Below are 25,679 nucleotides of genomic sequence, written 5' to 3'. Positions count from 1 at the left end.
CATAGAACAGCCTTAACGGAAAGCAACAGCCCTCTTCTCTCCCACCTGTGCCAAACAGTATTATAGACACATATGTGTGTGTCATATAGACATATATGTGTATGTACACACACATACATATATGTATGCATATTCCATATATGTACTCCATCCTCATAAGTGTGTTAGAAATGCTAATAAGAGAAAGATAGGACACCTGTTTCCATTTTTTTCTTCCAAAGTTATGAAAAGAAGGTTTTTTTTTTTTTTTTTGGTTCTTTGTAAGGTTTTAGGAATAACGTTGAGAAAATTGCTTCTATACTTTATAATAGATTCCACCCATATAAAAACTAGGGGTTTTTTTTTTGTGTGTGTGTGGTTTAGGAATAAAATTTCAGGCTTCTTGGCATAGTTTCTATTCCTCTCTTCCTCCATAAAAAGATCATTTCAATGTTTCCAAGTTACAAGGAGTCCACTCTACATGGTACAGCAAAATTTAAATTATACGATTTAGATTACTCTAGAGTAAAACTCCTTAAAAACAGAGAGCACAGTTTAAGTGTATGGTCTAGAGGCAAGAGTAAATGGAGTGGAAAGTAGTAAAAGGTTAGCTTAGAAGGTTTAATACTTATGATCCGGGAGCCCGCTGTAGTTTCGTACTTGTCGGGAGACACAGATGGGACAAGTAGGCATGTGTGGAGTAAAGCAATTCATGAATACGCAGCCATGAAATGGAAAATCAGAATGAAATAAGTACAACTGTAACTAGCTTGGTCTATTAATATTTAAATATTAATGCCTACTTTTCTCTGAGAAACGTTACTGAGTATTTACTGATGAGAAGCAATGATCGTTTGGGAAGAAGAACGTATTTGCGAGCCGCATTTAAACAGGGTTTGAATGATAAGTGGTTTTCTCAACTCAAAGCAACAGTCAACCAATTAAAATAAGTTCTCCATCTAAATGTGTCTTCAAACTTAAGGTCTGCTGGAAAAAGTTTCCAAAATGCATTACGACTTTTGATAGGGGTGACACCTGGTCCTATTTTCCAAAAACTTGGATTTAATATTTGAATGCCATGGTGTTTTGCATTAGTATAGAATATTTAAACTTAAAAAGAAAATACCTTAATTTGTTTATGCATAAGCCTATTAAAAATGTTTCTAGGGCTCTAATTTTGTTTATTCTCTAGAATATAACCTATCTTTGAAGTGGTATACGAGTTTTTAAAAAGTCATTCCCAAGCTAAGTAATTAGACTGGAAACAAAAGCTATTCTTAGAGCACATTCCGCAAAGAAAGCTACGCACATGATGCTTTGATTCAAATAATATTCTTATAAAACTTTGTTATTGTTTGAGGCCATTCAGAAGGGCAACTTTGTTTTTGATGATTATTCCATCCTGAAACAATTTCCCTTCTGCCCAATTAAACCAGAATTAGGAGCACATTTGTATCTGATGAGGCTTAAACTTCTCAACCGCCGCTTCAGAAGCGAAGACCTTTAGTGGTTATGCTCATTCTGTCTCTGCACAGAGGGCTCAAAAGAAAACAGAATCAATTCCTTTAAGTTTTTCTGGAAGTGGAAGGTTGTTTTTGCTGCTTTGATCGTAGCATGCTGTGCATTTTTTATTGGCTGTTGAATATAAAAAGCCATAGCCTCATCTGGTTTTTCTGCTATATTCTCATGTTGTAAATCACATACGCCTTCCTATCTAAAGTGAAATGCCTAGGTCCAAAATATTATTTCAAAATTGATTTATCATCACAGTTGATAGGAAGATTTCCGGGGTGTAAGAAATCTCTCCAGTGTGCAGGTAATATGTCACAGACCGCTAAAAATACATCCATGCACTTTAGACATCAAATTCCAAGATGTAGACATATACTCATGCTATTTTAGATCCCTTTTCCTATCATTGCAAGAGGCTGTTGAAGCTAATGCAGCAGCTGGCTAGGTTATTGCTTCTATAATATAATCCATAATGCAAAAGCAGCTATTTCCCAAACATTTGAGAGCAACTCAAGTTGTTTACACGTCTCTGTAAGGTAATTTTCCTATAACTTTGTGCCAATTGGTGTCAGACTATCTGGGAAAAATCTTCATTAAATTGAGACAACTGCACTTAGTTAAATTCTCTCTCTTACAGAGAATGGTAGGAAAATTACAGTTAGCTGATTGGAGGCCATCCTCATGGAGTAAATACAGGGTTTTAGAAAATGAATGCAAACTACAAAAATGGAGTCGTATAATTAAACATCAAATAGTCCAGGTAATAAAAGTCATAGATTAATTGTCTCTCAGTTCTAGTCAGATCCTTTAGATATTGTCTCACGACCTGAGCATTGGTTCTTTCATCAGAAGAGTGCCTATCCTTAAAGTTTGGAAATTTCAGCTCTTTTGGAGCACCCACGAGCCGTAAAAAGTAATTGGCATCTTCTTCCAAAGTTTCGAATTTCCCTACAAAATCATAGTTGATCAAACACGGATAGCAGAGTTTGCTGACCTTCTCCCAGTGAATGTCCATTCCTACGGGACGGCGGGAATCCAACAAATAGTGCACGAACTCTTTGAATTTGACTCCAGATCCATTATTTAATGCTTCTTCACAGGCATTTGGCCGGTATTTCTTTATAATCGCTTTCCCAAATACCGGATGGTAATAGCTATTGGGGTGTTCAAATTTGTCCCTAAATGCTGACACTAACCTTTCCATGGGATCACGAACAAAAACAGCTTTGGTGTAGGTGTTCAGACGAGTGTATATCCCTTTTAAGTCGAAGCTATCTAGTTTCTTCAAATGCTTCCCGTAGTGAACAGCATCATGGGAGATGTTGTATGCAGACGAAGCCAACCCACTCAGTACCATCAGAATTCTCTTCCAGTTGGAGCAGCCAGCCTTGGGTACCTCACAATATAAGATTTTGTGTTTATCTTCCACATAGATCCTGGATACCATATGAAAAAGATGTGACTGAGGACGACTCACCCCACCATATTTCTTGCAAAATTCCTGAAGGAAAGATCTGCGTGTCTCCTGGGCCATATCTGTTTCCTTCCATTTGTTGTCTTTGACTAAACTTCTGTTTAAAGGGTGGATGTCCAACGGCCACTTCATTTCGTTGAACTTCTTAAAAACAGTCCGACTTCCTTCATGTTTTTCACTCAGCTTAATTGTTGGTGGCCCTGTGGTCTTACCTAAAGCCCCATCCTCTCCTTGTGGGTGGCTGGTCTTCCTTAAGAGCCTAGTTGGCCTCTCAGAGTTGAGCAGAAGATTTTCCTTTTTTCCCTTGGGAGCCTCAGTTATATGGAACTTGGAGTTCTGTTAAATGGAGAAGGAGAAAAGTTGAAAGCATATTCACAAACCTGGTTATACAAGAATCATAGCATATTTGCTTTAGAATACTATTGAAGAGAGCACATTTCATGTAAGTTGCCAAAACAATTGAGCAAAGCATGCTGACTATACATTTTGTAGTTAAGTTTCTTCAGAGAAAATATAACAATGAAGAATAGTATCTATGCTTCCTTCTAAACCAAAGTTTCACATTTTATATTATATATATTTGGGTTACTTACATGTTATCATTCATTTAATGTTAATGTGCTGCATTACATTAATAGATTTTTTTCATGCTATATTATGAGTATTATTGGGATAAAACTACTAGTATTATTTTGAATGTATGATCATAGTGAATCAGTTATTGTTTTTGTACTATCTTTGTTATCTATGGTTATCAATTATGTAACCTTCCAACACACACACATACACATGGTAACCACAAGATGGAAAGGAGAGTATCTTGAATTTTCATCTTAGCTTTGCCTGTAAACACAATAGAACGTACTCCATCATCCTGTAGGTCAATGATTCTTGAGCTATTCAGGAACATATTATCTTCATCACTGATTCAGCACTAGTGCACTGAATGTAAGTACAAAATGCAGCTGTATTTGGATTGAACTTTTTGTTGTTGCTTTTGGGTATACTATAAAGCACAGAAGAGTTCAAAGTCATAAATTACAACTTAAAATTGTAGCAAAGCTAACTATAAAATCCTCAAGACCATTTCAGTATTCCAAGCACTTGCAAAAAGAGATATCTTTTTCCCTTGGACATGTATTATTTTATAAAATTTATTTATCATAATAACTTAGTAACTAATCATGCAATTTCATTCATGTATGAAACCTTTCCTCCTTCCCAAGTGAAGAATGATTAGGGAATCCAGAAAAGTTTACTTGATACCCTGCTATATAAAATTGTATGAAAAGTAGAACAAGAAATTAGTTCTCTTGTCAGTGGGATGAATCAGTTTACCTACCATCTACTGTTCATCTGACTACATCCTTCCTACGGTTCTGGCAATGAATGACCACATAAGGGAAGACATGGAAGATGGGATTTTAGGGATAAAAATTTTAAGGACTTTCGTTTTTACTCTGGGCAAACCAGGGAGATTTTGAAGGGCTCTGAGCAGAGAAGTAACATGATCTCACTTATACTTGAAAAGGATGGTTGAGGAGAAGACTGGAATGGATATATACATATAGAATTGTCAGCATGTTGTTGGAAAACTAATGAATAAATAATGTGCTGTGGGAGTAATGTATAGGGTCACCAGCCCAGTGGTGAAGGGAGTGGTGGAGAAAGTTTCTTAGAGGTTATCTATCTCTCTATCTATTTATCATCCATCCATCCATCCATCCAGCCATCCAACCTTCCATCCATCCATCCAGTTAACCACTGTATCCCCAGTGTCTAGAATGGTCGATAGCCTATAACTGCTCTCACATAATTGTTGAATGAATAAATGGAATTAGGTCTTCCAGGTTGATTAGGAATATTCTAGCAAATTGAACAAAAGAGCAGAGAAATAAAGTCCTGTGGATGGGAACCACCTCCAGGTATCATTGTCCTACTAGCTGAGCTGTAAGTGGGGTAGGGTGCGGGTGGGGACTGCTTCTTTCTGGTGCAAGAAGATTGTGTGAATAACCCCTCATCATCATACACCAACTTGGAAGCCACATAAAACAGCTGCTCACCTTTTTCCTTACAATTGAGCCAAATGTTTGGAGTCCCAACTCTAAAACCATTTGTATTCTGTCTTCTCAGAGACAGCCAAAATGACGTCAAAATCCTGAATCCATCTTTACTCTTCTTGTCAATGACCTGAAGTCCATAAAATTTTCACAGATGATGTGAAATTTGACTTGAGCTTTGGAAGATCGTGGAGTTATTGGTTGACTGCATGGAAAGTACTTAGCATAAGCCTGATATAAAACTGTTAATGTATTTCTGCTGCTATTTCTTCTACTACTACAACTATAAATAATAATTGCTATTATTATTTTATAGTAGTAGTAATAATGTTTTATCCCAGTGACCTAGTAAATTTCAAGATTTCCCAGCTGTCCATTATTATCCAGACTGTAATTTGTGTGTCTCTACATGTACCCTAATTAGTTCTCTCCCTGCCCCACTGACAAGAACAAAAATGAAATCAGCCTTCCACCGTGCCCTCTGGACTTTCTGCTTGTGGTCATCAAATTCCCCTTTAATCTCCAGAGATGTCTGGAATGTTTGTTTCCCATGACTTTCTCTACATGAAACCTGGCTGCCCCCCAAGACTCTGCTTCCCTTGTACTTTCTCAAGTAGACACAACTTTATTTCCTTGAACCACTTGTCCCTCAGGCCCAAAGGGAAGGGAATGATTTCCTTGGACTTTACTGCTGCTTCCAGAACATGTCCACCAGCAAAAGCTTCTGCTTCTGTGAAGTGCGTGTGTCCTGCTGAACTTCACTTCCTCCTCCTTACACCGTCAGCTGCCTTTGCCCCTATCTTTCTGTTTCATGCACTGAAGGGAGGTCCTAGCTTAGACTTTACTTCTCATCCCCATTCTTGTCAGATGACCCTGACACCCAATGAACTCTCAGCCCCTTTACCACCTCTTTGTTTGTTTGTTTGTTTTTTAAGATTTTATTTATTTGTGAGAGAGAGTGCAAGAGCAATAGAGTGAGCTTGGGCAGGGGGAGGGGCAGAGGGAGAAGCAGACTTCCCGCTGAATAGGGAGCCCAATGTGGGGCTCGATCCCAGGACCCTGGGACCATGACCTGAGCTGAAGGCAGATGCTTAACCGACTGAGCCACCCAGGTGTCCCAACCACTTCACTTATAGCTGAAGTGTTCTTCATTGCACGTGGACCTGGCCACCACCATAGCCTGCACCACTTTGATCATCTCTCTGACCACCATCCCCTAACCTTCCGGCTCATCACTACTTCCAGTTTTGCAATTCTCTACTTCTCACTATGTTACTCAAGCTCTTAGGAGCCAGCACACCTGGTTCTTCTCTTCACTCTCAGAAAATCACCTCTGTGGGGAGATATTCCCTGTCCACCTTCTCTAAATTACGTTCTCCTCTGAGATTCTCTCCCATATAAGGTTCTCCAATAAGAACCCTGGTTATTTTCCTCATTGCATTTATTGCAACGTGAAATGATTTCATTTACTTACTTCTATGTTGTCTCCTCCTTTTCCTATCTCTATTGCACTAGAATATGACTATAGAGGTCTTATCTTTTTTGTTCTCTTTTGGATCTCTGGTACCTAGCATGTTGCCTGACACATCGAAAATGATCAATAAATAATTGTTCAATGACTAAATGTGACTCTCTAAAATCAGAGGTGGATTCTTTATTTCACAAGTTTCAAGGTGAAAATGTGATTTTTTAAAACCAGAGGTGGATTCTTTATTTCACAAGATACAGTAAAAAAAAGTATCTGTACATCTATTAACAGGATTTATTTACACAATTATATTACACTTCTACCAGCCCTTATACCATATTTAGTTAAATAAAAAATAAATTTACAAAAAAGTCTACCAGGGTATTCTTGCCAATGCCAGCTTCTGGTCTTTGTAAACTTCTCCTAAACATCAATAGTGGTTATACCTTGATTGTATCATGATTATGATTTCTTCTACTTTTTAAATCAATTAATTAATGGATTAATTTTCCATTCTTTTTAAATCAGAGAGACTAGTGTCAGTTTTTTTGTTATTCTAAATAGGAAAACAGTGAGACACAATGACTCCCTGCACATAATCAGGACGTCCTTCTCATGTACACAAAGTGAGAGTTGTGCTTGCACAGTCACTTGAAAATACAAATCATTTTTACTAGGGATATTTTAGATTGTCTTGAAATACCAAAAAGGAGAAATTCACCTTCTTTTTGATAACTACTACACATTTAAAAATCAGGCAGTGCCTCAGACAATATGACATTCAGAAATTTTACATTTTCATCTATGTTGGAGAACAATGATGGAGGACAAAGATTTTCATGAAAACAGAAGTTTCCTTTGCTTTATTTCTGTGGTAAATGTGATTTTGATTTAGTGATGGGCTTCCACACAATTGTTTTATAACCTTGTCGAAGAAACAGTATTAATCAAAAGGTCAAGGTTAACTTGGATAAATACTTTGCCAATTCTTGTCAAGGTGCTGAAAATCTGTATTCAAACAAGACTTTGGCAGAAGAGAGCACAAATAAAATAGGTACTCACAGCGTCGCTCATGCAGTAGGCATGGAGGGCTTGGAGTCCTACCTGCCTGGCAAATCAGATCGGTTCAAAGTCACTCCCTACTGCCTGGGAACGTCTGGAGGCTCGCCAGCATCCTCCAGCCTCACTGTGGACACACAGAAGCCCAATCTCTGGGGGTGGGTCTCCCGACTAACTTAAACAAGCTCTCTGGGCACTCTGCAGGCAGTAATGGCATTTGAGGAACTGACCACTCAACAGAGTATTGCAAATGAAAGTGAAAAAGTAAGAGTTCATCTCATACCATCCAGGAGAGAAAGACATCCAATATGGTGGGTGGAATATTTTAGTTAAGTCGAGACAAATGGTCCTCTATAGGTAGGGATGTCACATCAGTCTGTGTGAGGACACAGACCAGATGGAAGTTCCTGTTCCCTAAGCTGCTTCCTAATGACAAGTTTGGCTAGGGAGATAACTGCAGGGGGGAGTTTCATTGTTCATAAATGAGACTTCATTCTCCTGTTAGTTTATTGAGTACTAATTAGTTTCCTCACCTCTGAGTAAATCAAGGGATGGGCTAAGGTTAATAAGTATTGACACCTCAGGAGGCTTCTTGTTGGAAGGCCTTTAGACCGCCTAGTGTCCCTTATCTCATCATCACCTCACCTTATCAAAACCATTACTAAGAGTGGTGGCCTCCCTCTGCATCCCCATTCCCACTCCATTTCCTTCAGTAACAGCAAAGGCTTTCCATGACTGAGGGGTTTGATTAATGGTATTTTATTTTATTATTATTTTTTTGTTAAGTTTTTAAATTTTAATTCCAGCACAGTTAACATACAGTGTCATATTAATTTCAGGTGTACAATATAGTAATCGAATAATCTTGTACATTACTCAGTGTTCATATGAGAAGTATATACTTAATCTCCGTCATGTGTTTCATCCATTCCCCACCCATCTCCTTTCTGGGAACCTTCAGTGTATTTTCTATAGTTAAGAGCCCATTTTTTGGTTTGTCTCCCCCACCCCCTTTGTTCATTTGTTTTGTTTGAGTGAAATTCACAAATGAATGAAATCATAGGGTATTTGTCTTTCTCTGACCAACTTATCTCACTTAGCATTATGCCTCCTGGATCTATCAGTGTTGTTGCAAATGGCAAGATTTCATTCTTTTTTTTTGTGGCTGAGTAATATTCCATTGTGTGTGTGTGTGTGCACGTGTGTGTGTGTGTACACACCACATCTTCTTTGTCTATTCATCAGTCAATGGACACTTGGGCCATTTCCATAATTTGCCTATGAGATGATGTTATTTTAAATCCGAAGCTTGTACTAGTGAATTTTCACCACCATCATCACCATGCTGCTAACAATGAAAGCAGTAATAAAAAGAGTACACTCTTCCATCTCCATTTTCCTTCAGGACACCTTGTTCTGCTTGTCCCCAAGGCAAATGTCTATAAAGCCAAATGTATGTTGTTCCTTCTCAAAGTGGCTCCTCCTGTGCTTTTTTTCTATTTCTGAAATGGTTCTACTACATTCTTGCCACCCACTCACAAAATCTGAGAGATGCTTTAACAATCAGAAAGTAAATTGGTTAATCTACATCTCATAATGCCTCTTAAAATTCTTTTTTCATTTATTATCACTTAATTGGATATCTTTAGTATCCTAATTGGTCTCCCTGAAAACTATTGCCAAATGAGTCTTCCTAAAACATCTTAATTTTCATCCCTTAAAATCTGGAATGGGCTCAACTATATATAAACCCGAGTCCCGATTCCTTAGCTGGCATCGGCAGTCTGTTGCCACTGGGCTGGTCACTTTGTGCTCTGCTCCTGTCTTGACGTATACAATCTTCTACTTTCTTTCTCTGGGCTCTCACCACCCTTCACTCATGTTTTCCCCCTTGAGTGGGACTTTCCAAATCTCCTAGGCTGATAGAAAATCCTGCTCTCCCCCTGAAAACCACCCACGACTCCAGCAAGGAATTCTGCTCTCTTTAAAACATTAGCATTTCGTCTGCACCACCTGTGAAAAAAGTGATTTTATTCCAGCTCACATTCTTATTTGATTTTTTTGTTGGGAAAACTCTTTCAGCCACAGCTAAATTGTACACTGAGGCAGAAAGCTATAGTTTTCCACAAATACCTTTGAAGAATGGATCTGCTTGACAAGTCAGGTGAAAGATCATTACAGGTGAAAAAAATGAGTATTCAAAGAAATCTAATGGAAAAAAATTGTGGACTATTCATGAACTCTCCAGTAAATCTGAAAGCTTTGTTCTTAGTCCTTAAGGCCTCTGTTTCCATATGCCTCATCTGTACATTGACATTAATTGCCCTTTCTTCCTCTACACTCATTGAGGGTCTACCACACATGAGGCACTGGGCCAGATGCCCAAGATGGTGGACTGTGTAAGACAAATGTGATCCTTGCCCACATGGAGCTGATATTCTTATAGGGGAAAATACCCTAGGCAAGTAATCACACAATTAATTACTCTATTATTACAGTGGCAAAGGCTCAGCAGCATTCTAGTGGAGGCCGGGGCAGCAGGGTATAAAGCTAGTCTGACCTGGTTGAGTGTTAAGTCTTTTATTGAGCACCTTCTATTTTACCCTGGTTAGTTGTTACAGTTGGAGATTTAGGTGACTGTTGCTCCCATTTAGTTTAAACTTATTAAAGGTCAGTGTATACATCTGTGGAACCCCCACTAGCATCTAGAATAGTCTTGAATAAACCAATGTTTTGCATATAATTGAAGTAAAGAGCATTATTATTCCCATACTTCTCTTTATTTGGGTAATTAACTCATATTGGCTTTATGCAGTTGACAAGTACTGTACTTCTGTAAAACTTGATCTACTAATGTGCTATTATGTAACTGAAGGAATTTGATCATTCATCTGTCACACATATATTGAGCTACTACTATATGCTGAGTTTGGCATTGTAGAAACAAAGATAAAATAGATAAATTTTACAGCCCCCTGAGGAGGTCAAAGTTTAATTGTATTGATAAAAAAGGAGTTTATGAAAAAAATATGATAATTGCTATAATAAAAGGATACATAGGGTATTGGGGAACAGAGATAAGAGTACTTAGTTTGTCTGAAGAAATTTTGTGGGGGAAAATTTCACAGAGAAGTGAAGCCTGGATGAATCTGGGAGGATACTGGGGAGTTGGTAGGTCAACAAGCCAGGGATGGGAAAGACTATCTAAGCTGATAATGAGAAGACACTTGGGAGGATGAGATGCGGATAAGAGGGAGAGGCAGTTGAAGTTGGGTTTGACTCCTCACACCCATATAAAGAGTCTAGACTTTGCCATGTAGATGACAGGGATTTTCCATAAGGCAGGGACTTAGAATGAACATTCTAGCCACAGTGGGGAGGTGCAGCTGGAGGTAAGCAGGTCTAGATGTAGAAGATAAGTGTGACATCCCATCAGGAATTCTTAGGACAGGAACCAAGGCAATGAGTTAAGAATGTACAAGAAGGGAATTATTTGAAGTAAATTTAAGAAATTGATCAGACTGTAAGAGATGGGGCAAAAGAAGCACAAGGAATGCCTCCCCATATCCCAGAGAGGGAGTAGGAGGTACCACGGGAGGCGATGGGGTGGGTGTAAGTGTTCACTGTCTTCAGTTTCAGACCTTTTGAGTTTGAGGTGCCCTTGAGATATAGGCATGTTGGTATTAGGACTCCCAAACTGGGTATACGGATTTGGAAGTTGTTGGCTGGGGGAGGTACTAGCTGAATTTATGGGCCTTGAAGGCATTCCTTAGAGCCGCCATAATGATCATGGCGTCTGCCAGTTTTGAGTGCCTGCCATGTGCCAGACCCATAACCCACCAGCACCTGTTGCTATGGTCATCTTCCATTTCCATTGTACAGATGAAGAAATGGAGCCTCAAAAACATTAAGGAACTCGATTAAGACACATAGCTTGAGAAAAAGGACATTGCATGAGCCCAGGATTTTTTCTGAGTTCAGAGTGTCCACAGTGCCTGTGTCTTTTGTGGGGGGACCTTTGTGGTCTATTAACAGTTGCCCTTGGTGATGATAATATTGGTGATTAGATGTGCCCCTTCCTATCACTGAGTTTTGACATTTTTCTAGTTTAATGACATAACATTACTTTTAGCAATGTATCTTTTGTGATTGAACTTCTTTCTAGATATGAGCAAGTTAGCATTCTTTAGACCCTCCTGAAGCCCCAGTTATTTCTAGTGGTTAATAAGCGTGATGATGGCAGTGGGTGGGTTGCTAGAAAGTGGTTCCTTCCTAAGGATGCAAACCAGTGTGTCTCTGGTCCCTCCTTGCCACAGCTGTTCCTCTCAACTCTCAAGCCAAGGGCTTCTGAAGCTGATTGTTTAGTTATGAGAGGGATGAAGACAGACTGCATTTCCAGCAGGACACTGGGACAACGGGAGATGCATGTGAGCATCCAGTCTTACTACCCAGCGCCCTTAGCCCCGTCTCCTCCATTCTTATACCCCGCTCTTTCATCTTTAGTTACACATCGAACAAATGTTTCCTGAGCACCTACCGAGTGCCAGGTACGGGGCTGCATTTTGGAGGTAGAGCTAGCACGTCATAGTTGGTCCCTGCTCTTATGGGGCAGCCTCAGGGCCAGGGGGTGGGGAGGGAGATACAGAAGAGAAAACCAAGAATTATCACACTTACAGCAGGAGGCAAGACAGGAAGGAGATGATGCTAAGCAAGCATAAAAAAAAGGCGGGGGGGACGTTTAATCCCAGCTTGGAGGGTGGGGAGGGTTTCTTGGAGAAAGTGTGTGCTGTGCAAAATCATTTCTCTTTCCTGTCTCGGTGACTTATGTCCTTTCTCTAGAATATTCTTCTTCATTGTATTTGCCTAGTTAAAAGGCCAGGGGAATGGAGCAAGCTAATTTAACTACTGCATCAACCCCAAAACAAGATACAGATATGTTCATTCTACAGATGAAGGGCTTGAAGCTCAGGGAGTTTACATAACTGGCCCAAGTTAACACAGCTACTGCTGAAGTCGTGCTTCCCATCTCAGTCTTACTCATCCGTGGCTTTTTTCAGCTGCAGCATACATCAAGCAATTTACTCCCCATTTAATGCCCATTTGATGAATTGATGTAAGTAAAGCATAAAGCATATGTCTGCCACAAGGGAGGATGGTAGTTGAGAACTGGGATTTCTCAGTCACATGGACCTGGTTTTGTGGCCCCTGTTTCTATCATTTACTATCAGAGCAAACCTGGCTACCCTGTTTTAGTTCTAAGCTTCAGCCTTCTTGTCACTAAAATGGGGATAATAACAGCATCTACCTTGCAGCGTAGTTGAATGATAGGAAGTGTGTGTGGAGTGCTTAATGCAAAGTTTGTTTTCTATAAATATTAGGTTTTTTTTATTGATTTGTTCCTTAAATATTTATGAGCATCTCTATGGGACAAGCATTTTCTAGGCGAATAGGAATGCTTTTCCTCTGCTTTTTCAGTCTTTTTCTCCTCTTCTCACTTAAAACATGACAGACTTAAGAGTCTATGATAAGGGGTGCCTGGGTGGCTCAGTGGGTTAAGCCTCTGCCTTCAGCTCAGGTCATGATCTCAGGGTCCTGGGATCAAGCCCCGCGTCGGGCTCTCTGCTCAGCGGGGAGTCTGCTTCCCCCTCTCTCCCTGCCTGCCTCTCTGCCTACTTGTGATTTTACTCTCTGTCAAATAAATAAAATCTTAAAAAAAAAAAAAAGAAAAGAGTCCATGATAAATGCTCAATAGGGATAAAGCTGAGTGGAAAAAAAAGAAGGCAGAAGACAACCGAGAGACAGAAATGGGAAAGGAAAAAAAATCAGTGTAGTGGCGATAAAGATGATGAAAGAAAACAGAAGAAAAGAAAGCCCACTTACAGTCCCAGGAAGAAATAATGAGCACGTGAACCTGGGGGTGGGAGGGGGAGTAGAGAGAGACACTAGTGACTTTTGGTTCTCTCTCAGCTGCCACCTTCAAATCTTTGAAGCTGCTTGAACACAAAACAACACTTTCAATACTGAGATTATTCCAACTGGTCCAACGAGCTCATTTCTATAGTCAACTTGGATGCAGGGACTGAAATTCTAATTTCATTTGCCAGTCCTCTCAATTTTGGATTTAATTCCTCTCTCTATTATTTCCCTTAAAGCCAAAGAAACGCAAAAGATGAGGACATAGGGCGATGTCAACATCAAGGAGGAAGTTTCTACTGAGAATAGTGCCGTTCTCTGGTTTGGTGAGACCCGTGGAACCTGGAAACAGACATAACCTCGATGTATGTAAGTAGGTAAGGCTTCTGTCCAAGGAGTCCATTGTGCTTTTATAGATTTATCATTTTATCTTTCTTCTAAGGTTTCTTGAGAAAAATGAGGCTATTGCTTTCAAATTCGTGGATAAATAAAACTACTTGCGTCGTAATTTGCCCAAGGTCATTCTGCAGAGTCAGTGGCAGAGTCAGGAACACAGTCCAGTTCTCTACTTCCATCCTAGGAAGAATGAGCACAACACTTTGCTTTTTAAAGAAACTCAAAACCTTAATGAGGAGCTGCAGGGGGTTAACGTGAAATCCATTCCGAATGTTTGATCCTCACCATGTTGTCTCCGGGGTGTGCCCTGCAAGTGTCTAGTGGGGAGGAGAGTGACAAATACAGTCAATGATATTTGCAATAAAAGAAGGAGGAGATAAGTGGATGTTGCGCTGCAAGGATTTTGATAGCTTACCGGAATTGTAGATATCTAATCGATTTGGAATAGGACTCTCTAATATCTCCAAGTTGGTATTGAGTTTTCTAAAAATTACTAATTGTCAACCCGCTGCTTATCCCCTTGCACTGAAGATGAACAAAAACAAGAGTCTGTATACCTGAGGGTTCTGGAAGAGACATGGAGGAGGCAACCTTGATTCTGACACCTTCTTCTAGACAATGAAGTTGCTAGACCATCCTTGCTCTTGTTCACAGGGGTATAATGGGGAAGAGGGAGCCTGCTGCCCTGGGTTGGAAGTCTGTGTGTGAAGTTTTCTTTCTTCTTTTCTCCCTTCCTTCCTTCTTTCCTTCCTTCCTTCCTCCCTCCCTCCCTCTTCCTTTCTCTCTTCCTTTTTCCCTTCCTTTCTTCCTTATTTCCTTCCCCCTGCCTTCCTTCTCTTTCTCTCTCTTTTGTTGTTATAGGTATGGATTAGCAAGCAAGGGGAATGAGTAAATGGGGTGATACTGAAACAGGGGACTAACTTAGGGTGGACCAGGGGGCCAGGGAAGGCCAGAGCCCTGGGTCAGCCGTGGAGGAGGGGGCTTGGCTGCTTCCATAGGATGGAGATGTAAGTGCAAGAGAGAAGAAAGCCGTTGTGAGGCCAACAACATGGTGGCTGGATAGACCCACAAAATATAAAGAACATTTAATTTTAAGTCAGATCCACCAGGCTTTCCACATATTCATTGGGCGATTTTAGGGTAGTGTCTTTATTTGTGTTTCCCTAGAAGCAGACCTTGAGTCAAAGATTTGAGGCAAGTGGCTAATTCGGAGTAGATTCTAGCAAGTACGCGTAGGACAATAGGAAAATAAGATAGGGAAGAGAAGGTAGAGAGGATAGGGTGAATTTTAAAGAAAGTTAGCACAGTAGGAACTGGATCTCAGGTCCACTGGGGAACTTTGAGAACTCCAGAGTTATCCCACCAAATCCCATCAGCCACGGTTGGAGGCTCTTACAGGGAAGAGGTCTGGCAATTCTAGGCTGCTCTACAGGAAGCCAGGGTAAGCTCCTTCAGGCAGTGAGTCACAGGTGACGGTAGTCAGCTGGAAGTCTGGCCAAAATGCAAGGAAATATTAAGAGATGAGAGGATATTACAAAGACACAGCCAGTGTTCTTACAGGAAGTCAATTAACATTCTAATTCTGTTTTTCCATTTTTAAAGTGAGAATCCTAATATTCGTTCTTGGACATGTAGAAATGGAAGTGATGGCATTGGCTGGCATCCAGGATCCCAAACACCTCGCCCTTTGGAAATGTCACTTGCCCTTTGGAGATGTTCATGGTGCACGTTTGTGTACATATGTATAAAATAAGGCTGAGAAAAGGAACCCCTTATGGAATCTCATCTTATTGCACTGAACTAGACTATATAGATTGGTAAGAATTCTCTTGCCCAGAGCAGGCAGTCCTATGACCTAGAACCAACTTTGAGCCAAAAAGCCTCTTTGGACCTATTTACCCAAGGCCATCCTAAAATCTCAGCCCTCTAATTCTGACACGCTGGTGGCAGGAAAAAAAAAAAAAAGGAGTCTTTTTGAAAACGTATTAGATAAAGGCAGTTTCAAAGGGCCCAGTACAGTGTCTGATATATAGTAGGTTTCTCCAAAATGTTAACACATCCCGTCTCTGTGCCTTTCTTCTCTGGTTGTCCTTTGACACTGGGCAGCTCATGCAGAAGGCCCGCCTTCCCAGCTGCAGGCTGAAGTGACTAGAGCAACAGGTTCTATTCCTGTTCGACCTGATGGAGGTGGACACCAGTTAGGAGTAAGCACCTGCTGTAGAGGCCTCCCATCCCTAGGCCAGCGGGCAACCAGTAAGAAAGTTCGGAGTGATCACCTCTGCTCAGGGGTGTGGCCAGTGACTAGCTAAGTCCATTAATCCATCTCCCCTCTGGCTGTGGGCTGGAAAACTAGTTATCAGTAAAGAGAAAAAAAGTAACAGCCTTAAAGAGATGCAGAGTCCAAGAGAAGAGCGTTGTTAAGGCCGTGGTGGTGGTGAGGGCATTGGTGTGGGCGAGAACTCAGTCCCAGGAAGCGGCGTGTACTCCAGGGCTTGTTTTGTTCCCATTCATTGCCTATCAGTCCAAAGCCACTTGAGTTCTGGGAAGGGCCACGCTGTGAGAGCCACAGTGACCCTGGCAGGAACACATTCCATTGGTCTTATTTGGTTAAGTGTCTGCCAGCCCCGGATCAGATTTGCCCGTGTCAGCACCTTTGAGTGCCACACAGGCCTCTCTGGCTTACTTGCCTGCATATCTGACAACTCAGCTTTACCCAAGGCTGCCTCCCCAAAGCCTGGCCCAGCCCTCTCAGTGCAGAGCAGGCCCCTCAGCCTTCGGTGCCCCCGTGGCTTACCTGGGCTCTGCACTAGGAAGAGAGGGTTGCCTTAGGCATCAGATCAGGCCTTGGCGATCGTGAGGTCATGCTGAGTGGGATCTCTCTTGGGGATTTCAGTGTGAAAAAGAATGCCAAGGGAGAAAGTAAGACAAACTCACAGCAAAGGAGAGGGACAGAGAGGCAAGGGGCAACAGAGTGAGTTACGAGATGAGGGCATCAGAAGGAACAGATCCCTACTGAAACGAAGTGATGATCAAAATGCGTATCTGTAGGTCTTACCTCTTCATGCCTTCAATTTTACCCATTTTATCTTACTGATATTATTCGAATCCAAATTTTGAAGCTTTTTGGGGTTTCCAAGATGAGTTGTTTCTCCTGAAGGTGAGTCTACTTGATTCAAGAAGTCATGGAAACTAAGAAGCATTAAGGGCCCTGGCCCTGGATACTCCTTTGGGTCCCCCTTTCTTCTCAAGGCCAGGTATGAGCAGCGCTGGTCCCCATCCCTTAGCCTGAGGCTGGGAGTCTTCAGGGTCTGTACAACTTCATTCCCCAGAGCTGGTATAGAATGAGCTGCGAGTGGACATGGGAGGATGACAGAGAGGCACCTGCCCTCTGCAGCCCGGACTCGGTAAGTGCGAGTGGGACCCTGGCCAAGGCTGGCGGTGGTGCTGGGGGTCGTCCAACCCTTTCTGTTGCTTTCTTTAGGCAGAGCCCAAGTCCGGGGAAGCAGCATATACCTGGGGAAACTCTTCTTCCACCACCCAGTACCTATTAGTCCAAAGCTACTTGAGCCCTGGGAATGGCAATGCCGAGTGGGAGGGCAGGGCTTGTGTTGATATCCAACTATAATTTTCTTACATCCAGTCACTGATGGACTGTCTAACCTATCTATAGAGACACTGATATCATCCAGCCAGCAAGCAGAATTCTCTGAAGGTCCTTCAGACATGGCATTGTCGCCTCCCTTGCCTCCTTACAATGCTGTCATCTGCTCCTTGGAAGGAATGAACACATCTCGGCACCCCCCCCCCCCCCCCCTCCGAAATAACACCACAGCTTTTTGATTCCACCTACTTCCCACACAAGGGAAAGCTGTGCACAACCGGGGGAAGGAAGTCCCAGGCTCCACACAGGGGATTTCCGTAGGGTCTTCTATAACTGAAGGTCACTGGTAACTAGCCTGTAGCCAGTATGGTGACTGAAAGTAGATGGAGGTGCCCTTCTATATCGGTTCTCAGACCCATGGGTTAAAGCCTCCTGCCTCGCCTGTGACGCATGGTGCGTCCAGTGAGGTTCCCAGGTTCAGAGCACGCTCCCTTCTGAGCGAGGAGGGGTGTGCTGACATTAGATGGCAGGAAAGGGTCAGTTTACCTGTCTCTACCCCCGCCAGGGCTCCGGTCTCCTTTAGTTAAAGGCAAGCTCCTGGACCAAAGCCACAGGGAGAGGATGAGTGGTGAGTTGGTGTTGGATCGATATACACACGTTACTTAATATGCAATTGTCAATTACTATTATACCAGTGCTTTTCTACCAAATCAACCTCCCTCACTGGAATAGCCTCTCTAATTGAACACCTTGGTGGGCGCTGACTCAGCTTCCCATCCATAAGACGGAGAATGGTGCCTCCCTAATGGAGCTGTGAAAAATAATGAAATATATATATAATGTCCCATGTGCAGTATGTACTCATAAAATGTGGCTTTTAACTACGACTTTTATATTTCTGCTGAGAGTATCACCTTTCTGCGGTAACCCCAGGGGCCTTGTGTTAATCTTTGTCTTAGACTGTTACTTCCCTTCATATTCGGACACCAAATTCTATTCAGTTTTTCTCTAAAGTTTTCACTTCCACTATCAATATAGGACACGCACACATTTTTTTTTTCATGCCCAGACCACTGTTACTGCCTGCCCACAGGATGAATTAAGCAAAGCATTCGTTTGAGAAACATTTATTGAGCATCTAATATGTGTACTGTTTAATGCCTTGGGACAAACAACTCCTGCTCTCCTGGTACTTATGTTCTTGTGGGTGGAGGTAGCTAATGTGCAAATAAACAAAGGAAGAATCAAGAAAAAAAAAGTCACTGGTGGTAAGTGAGAAACAAACACCAAAGCGGACAGTGATGGGAGTGTGAGTAGCAGGGGCAGAGAGGAAATGGAGACAACACAGATGATAGGTGGCTAGGGAAGATCTATTTCGGGAGAAGCTACTGGAGCAGAAGTCTGAATGACAAACATGTCTGTCAGGGGTAGCGAGTGAAAGGGTCTTCATGTGAGGGTGAGACAGGCCAGGTGGAAGGACAGAGGGCAGGGCCCGTGTGGTTGTCGCATGAGCGGGAGGGGCACAGTGACACAAGATGAAATCGAAGAGGAGCGTGGGACCCTATCTTGTAGGACAATCAGATGGTGGAGAGCATAGGAAGGACACTGGGTCTCATCAGAAGCATCATATTAGCTGCTGGAGGTCTCAGAGAGGTCAAGAACATGATGTGACTAATGTTTTATAAAGCTCACTCTCCCCACCCAGTGGAGAATGGACCGGGGGCCTGGCAGGAGGGGAAGCAGAGTAGCCTGGAGAGAGGCTGGTGACTGGTACCACTGGAGACAGAGCAAAAAGGAAAATACAGGATATGGTTTTAAGAAAATTCCACACTCATTTTCCCGAGGTCATTTCTCAACTCTCAAAACTTTGTTGCCAGCTCATTGTACTTCCCGCTGAATCAAATCTAAATAAATGTGGTTTCAAGTTCTCCATGATCCTTTCCTGGCCTCTTTTCATTGATTGTTGACTTCTCCAAACTCCCACAGTGTCTATACTGGGTGGTTAAGAGCAAGTAAGCAATAACACAGTCTGTCATTCTATGCAGCACTTAAGGCGTGTTAGTGTTTTCTTCCAAGAGAGACAATCCCCTTAGAAGAGGGTCGGTGCTGGCACTTTCCTCCACATCTCGTCGCACTAAGCTCAGCTCCAAGCGTAGGGCATGTACTAAAATTGCTTATTGATTGATTAAAAACATACATGAGTAGCATTCATCTCCTCCGTATTTCTTTCATATGAGGAAGGGTGATTATCTGTCAATATTCATTGCGCCATTGAACCAATATGCAATGCATTAATCATCTCTGAGATAACCAGATGAGGCTTTCTTGTAATCTTTCTATTTTGCTGAGATAATTTCACTTGCTTTGGAGTTTATGAGGCCATAAGTGGCTCCCATCTGTTGATGAACATATTTCTAAGAGTCATTTAGTATCAAGTATGGAATACTTGAGGGGAAGTTAAATTGTAACTTTTATATTAAGTGTCATCTTAGTAACAGAACCAAGATTGGAAGCATGTGTTCAATTTTGGTCTTGCATTTTCAAAGCTTTAGGTCAGGCAGAGAATTAATTTCATTTGTTTACAAAGTAGATTATGCCTAATAAAATCTATTTTGTTTATGGTCACATTTTAGTCAATCCATTGCCTTAGAAAATGAGAGAAATCTGATTGGCTAATCATTCAACAAAGTAAATTACATTATTCCACATCCACAGAACATTGGCCTAATTTAATTATTCAGTAAAAGCATGATGAAAATACTCCCCTTTAATATTTTGAGCAAGGCACATACACATGATGAAACAGTGAAGAATCGCGTTTATTCCTTCCTTGTTTGATGACTGACCATGGAATGTATCATAACATTTCTGTGAATAATAACTTTTTCCACAGGGAGGATAATAAACACAAGGTAGCTTTCACTAGGGATCCTTCCTGGTACTCTGAATTTTCACTAGTCGTCTGTATATTTTACAAGAACAGAAATCGGTTCTCTGTAAGTGCTACTTTACAAATAAAGTTGAAATGATATTGGTTTCAAGTTATGCATAATGAAAGAAATAAGTGGGATCACTTTTTCTCTCTACTGAGAGGTAGAAAAACTCTCCAGGACACTTTCTTTGACTCCTGAGATTTTGACAAAAGACCAAGGAACATTCCCTCAACAAAATGCAGGTACACACAAGGGTTCACAAAAACTCAAAAGGAATCTCTTGAGGGATGCCCAGGGAATCTGCACTGAGGGGGGTTTAAACTGTATATATAATGTGGTTTCTGGAGAGTTGGTCTAGTATTAATGATCACTTCTTGTCTTTTTTTCCTTTTGGGGGGTTTTAGAAATATGTAGGGTGGCCAAATATTGGAAATAGTGAAATTCACACTGATAAAGATCAAACAGTATTTAAAGTTTTAAAATGCAAAGGAAATACGGAGTACATCTGAATTAAGCAATGACAGGTATACACTACAAAAATACTTCTGATCCCTTGATCACTACTTCTTTTTTTTTTTTTAAAGATTTTATTTATTTATTTGACAGATCACAAGCAGGCAGAGAGGCAGGCAGAGAGAGAGGGGGGGAAGCAGGCTTCCTGCTGAGCAGAGAGCCCAATGTGGGGCTCTATCCCAGGACCCTGGGATGATGACCTGAGCCGAAGGCAGAAGCTTTAACACACTGAGCCACCCAGGCGCCCCCTTTGATCACTACTTCTTAAAACATAAATTTTTATGGCAACCAGTCACTTTTACTCAAAATGATGACCCCTTAAGCACCTCTTTCCCACAATCCCAAAGATACCAAGTTTTCACTTGATGACTTACTCAATTCCTATCATGAGGAGAAAGAGCAATATGGGGAAAATAGTTTAAAGGTAGACAAAATCAAAACCAAACCAAACCCTGTGGTTTCGAGTATATACCAAACAAGGATGATATGTTGGCTTTGTGGCCCATTTTGATCAAAGCTTTAATCCTAGAAATGAAAAAGAGACATCCCACTTGGAGGTGGTGTTTGAGCTGGGGAATGCTAATCATTGCACTCTTGGCACCTAGGACTTGGCTGCTGAAGCTCGTTGCTCCGCGTGGAGAGAATAATCCCAAACGAGGTGCTAACCATTTTGGCTCATAAAACCTGCTAAGCTGAAAAATTCCTATTACCCAAATTATTCATCTTGAGCTCCAAGTGCTAGCAAGGAGGGAGGGATGTGATTAGAAAAACTCAAAAGAGGGGAAGAAAAAGAAGGAAAACAGATTAACAAGAAAATCATTTGTGGGATCCATTTCACTGGGTTATCAAGTGGTAATGTCTTACGGTGGTGTGATTCCTTTACACAAGATGGCAAATTAGCTCTTTTTTTTAAGAGATGCTACATTTTTGACACAGAGCTTCCATATCCCAGGTTTTCCTCACATGAGGGTATATACAATGACACAGTTATAACTAAGAATGAAGAACTTATAAGAGAGTTTTTAGAAGTAAGGTATTTTTCTAGAAAATAAAGGAACAAGAGCACATCTTTATAGTTGGTCTATTTCCATTCTGTTTTATGTTCATGGTGTTTCTGCTGGGGCTCTGCTGAGGAAAATTGCCAGTGGGCAGCAGATTATCCCAACGTATGCTTTTTTTTTTGCTCAGTTTTTAATCTCTATTCAGGTGACAAAATAGTTTTTCTCTTGGACCAGATTCACTTGATTTTTCACTTACTTAATTTAAAAGGTAATTTAAGGCTTAACAGGAACCCCAGAGTGAGTATAGGCACATCTTGTTGCTTTGGGGGGATAAAACTTACCATCATAAGTATCTGTGTTCTAGGGTCTCACCATCATTGGCTTCAGGATTAGTGTCAAAATTGGGGTGCCAGATTAGGGTGGTCATGGTGGGATCATTTAGTTAATAGGAAAACTTTCAGAACAAGTAGCTATATAGACCAACAGTGAAGAGAAATTCAGAATGATATATATCTGGATTCTGATTCCGACTCTGCCGCTCACCAGCCAGGTGCCTTTAAATAAAGGTACTTCAAGCAGTATAGAATAGTGGTTGGTGCTTACACGGTCAAGTTCCATTATTTCAATCCTGACGTGCGGTTTTGGGCAAGCCACTTAATGAACCATGAATCCCTTGATTTGTACCTACCTCGCAAGATCACTGCTTGTAAGGTTTAAATGAGGTTTAAATGAGATAATTTTACGTAAAATTGAGCCTTGTGCCCGCACACAGAAAGCTCATCAAGGGCCTAGTAACAGCGTTGACTGGTATTATTAATAATTGAGTGCAAAGCATTGCAGAACCTGAAAAATTATCAAATCTTTCAAGCTTGAGTTTCCACCTGTAGAAAAAGGAGATTAAAATATGTATCCTCATAGCGTTGTTGTGACAGATAAATGAGATGGAGCATTGAGTGGCTGGCACAATCAGTGGTCGCAATTATTCAGACGCATTTTGAGTGCTTGAGTGAGAACTCTCTGCATATTTGATTGCTAATAGATCATGCAGTGTTGCTAATAAACAATTCTCTTAATCTCCGTCATTATTTGCTTCTAGTGCTCATGCTTTTAAAGTACCCGAGGGCCATTTTCTCATCCTCCCTCTGTCTTAAGGGTTTATTTCCACAGACCGCTCTCTGTTGTCTGTTTCCTCAGACACCCTTACACAATATTTTAATTTCCTTGGCTTCCGATTAAAGAGGTGAGCCCCAGCCTTTTGACATTTACACCTACGTACTTTCTAGATAGGAAGCCATCTGACCTTTAATAAAGATCATCTTTTATAAATCCTGCTTTGTTAAACACTATGCATGTTACTATCACTTTGGGAGCCTTTCAGTCTCTCTTTCAAGCATTCTTAAAAAAGGCTCATAAATCGGACAGCTTTTCTAAAGCATAACTTCCAGTTCTGGAAGGTAATCTTCAAAGAGAATGAGGCGGGGTGGGATCTTTATGAGTTCCATTAGTGCTAAACTTGAAGTGAGAAGCTCTCTTTAGGTCAAAGTTGTCTCCTTGAGTGCATGGCCATTTTGATAAGAATAGTGCGAGGTAATATAATCCCACTTTAAATTTAGAAGTTGTGAAGTTCATGCTACACTGAAATTCGAGAAATTCATTCGAGAAAAAAAAAAAATCCGGTGCTCATGTCTTGACCCAAGCAAACCATTTAACATTCTACAGGCTGTGGTGGGATGTGGACACAAAGATAAAATAGAGGTGTGGGTCTCCCTGCCCTTTGATTCTTTCATCCCTCTGACAGTGGGACCATTATTCATAGAGACCATATGCATTCTTAGCTTATCCTTTCTGTTTCTAGCTGAGATTTCTTGCTGGGGAGGGCAAAGGACAACACTTGGTTCCCATCGTGTAGGTATCAATGACACAACAGTTTAGAGCAGCACCATGTATAGGGAGTGGGCTACCCACATTTAGCATCCCTCTGGCTATCCAGACAATAATTTGGTGACTTGAAAAATTTACATTTGACCAGCAATTGGTTGGTTATTTATGATGTGCAAGGTCTAATGGTAGACACTGAAATGAACCAAACATGACTTTGTCTCATTAGGATTAGATCATCCAGTTACAAAATCATATAGGGACAGATAATTGGAAACTAGAGTAGAACATGCAAGGATCAGTAGCAAAAGGACTGAAAAATAGTAGGGGAGCATAGAAGAGGGAGAAATTATTCTTAGCCACATGATGAAGGAGAGTTTCATGGAAGAGGTCGTATTTAAGTTAGGTCTTGGAATATGAGTAAATTTTGCATGTGCAGGAAAAGGGGTTAGGATGTTCGTGGAACAGGTTTCTATAGCACATAATCGTTTTACAGAAAGGAGCAGAATGGGAAATGAATCTAGAGAGGAGCTTGCTGTCCAAAGTATAATGGGGTCACAAGGCCCTGGGTTTCATACTCAAAGGCTAGGGTTTTATCCTATAGACAATATATGAGTGGGTTCAATCTGGGCTTTTTATGACACTCACATATTGAGTTTCAAAGCTGCAGGTGTGTGAGCAGAATCATTCTCAACATTTTTGGGCCCAGAGCAAGAGCACGAATGGAGGCCCACATACTGTGTGTCTAAATATTTTGAATTTTCTAAGTAACCAATACCCAGTACGTGGCCCTCGTTTCCACCCAGGGTCTGCAGCTTGTCCAGAAGGGGACCGTCCTGGGCCTCGAGACCATAGGAGACCTACTCTCCCGGGGAGCCACCCTGCCACTGACGACCTGAGTGGTCCGTGGACCTTTAGGAGGAAGTCAAGGCAGAAGCCATAGTCAGGCCAGAGACTAGATCTGCTGAAGGAGGTGGATGACTCAGTCTCTTTAGGTTCCTTGGCCAGGGTGGGGTGGGGGGCAGAGATCACGTTTCACTTACCTCACAACTCACTTTTCTGACCTCAGGATTGTGAGACGTTTCTAAATATCACCCGAAACTGTATCCCCCATTCCACTTCTCTCCAAAGCAGAGAGAAGGGCAGAAGTACACCTGAAAGCTACTGAAGCCCCTCCTTCCTTGGTTTCCAAACCAAGCCCCACTCCACTGGATGAGGGGGCCTGACTCAGCTGCTGTCCTGCCGCCCCTATTTTAGGTGCCCTCCGCTGAGTATCAAACTTCAATAAAACACCAAGCTCCAAAGAAAAAAAAGTCTTTGCATTTCTGCATTTGTGATGTCTGGGGTCTTGGAAAGTATATGACCCCTTTAGGCCTGGTCTAAGGGTTGTGCTAGGTCTCAACCCAACTCCTGACTCAGCATTCTTGGGGTGGGGAAGGAGTTCAGTCTCGGGTTTGTGCAACAAAACCTCATATGGGAGTATAATGCACAAGGAGGGCTCGTCATCACTGCTAAACGTGGGGGAGGTGTTTCAGTTTGATTTTTGTTTTGCAGCAGAAGATGGATACAGAGGGTTGGTATTTTAAAAAGCAAAGAGGAGCAGCAGGAAGGTGAGTGGAAAGACGGTGAACAGAAGCAGGAGAGTTACAGGGAGCAAAGGAGATGAGGGTCTGGAAGAAGTGGTGCAGGGTCGGGAAGGGCTGGGCAGAGGAGGAGCTGGAGGGAGGGGTGTCAGGAGGTCATCACAAATGACCGGGGGTCAAAGGGAAAGTTGGGTTCAAGGATCACTCAAAGGTCCCCAGATTTTTATAGTTGAACTGTATCCCCCAGATGGGTATATATAATTCCTAACTCCTGACACCTGTCAGTGTGACCTTATCTGCGTACTTGCA

The 25,679-nt window shown here is 41.6% G+C and overlaps 1 protein-coding gene and 1 long non-coding RNA gene across 3 annotated transcripts in view; one reads left to right on the top strand and one right to left on the bottom strand.

Moving 5' to 3' along the window:
* Positions 1-355: 355 nt before the first annotated feature.
* The window catches only part of CHST9 (carbohydrate sulfotransferase 9), a 186,150-nt gene continuing 160,826 nt past the window's right edge, over positions 356-25,679 (bottom strand). Inside the window, exon 4 of the mRNA XM_032859712.1 lies at positions 356-3,301. Within this exon, the coding sequence (XP_032715603.1) occupies positions 2,210-3,301 (1,092 nt within the window). The 3' untranslated portion in view covers positions 356-2,209. The remainder of the gene's footprint in view (positions 3,302-25,679) is intronic.
* On the top strand, positions 13,749-17,447 carry LOC116868920. 2 transcript variants are annotated; one of them, XR_004382915.1, is made up of 3 exons: positions 13,749-13,834; positions 15,464-15,583; positions 17,343-17,447. It is a non-coding gene; the product is annotated as an uncharacterized LOC116868920 (long non-coding RNA). The 2 variants fall into 2 exon arrangements; XR_004382916.1 differs by having other exon boundaries at positions 13,755-13,842.

The sequence above is a fragment of the Lontra canadensis genome, unplaced genomic scaffold (genome assembly GCF_010015895.1).
Source record: "Lontra canadensis isolate GAN:19392208 unplaced genomic scaffold, GSC_riverotter_1.0 scaffold17, whole genome shotgun sequence".
Taxonomy (NCBI): Eukaryota; Metazoa; Chordata; class Mammalia; order Carnivora; family Mustelidae; genus Lontra; species Lontra canadensis.
Note: the sequence above shows the minus strand (reverse complement) of the source record. Positions and strands in the feature narration are given on the sequence as shown.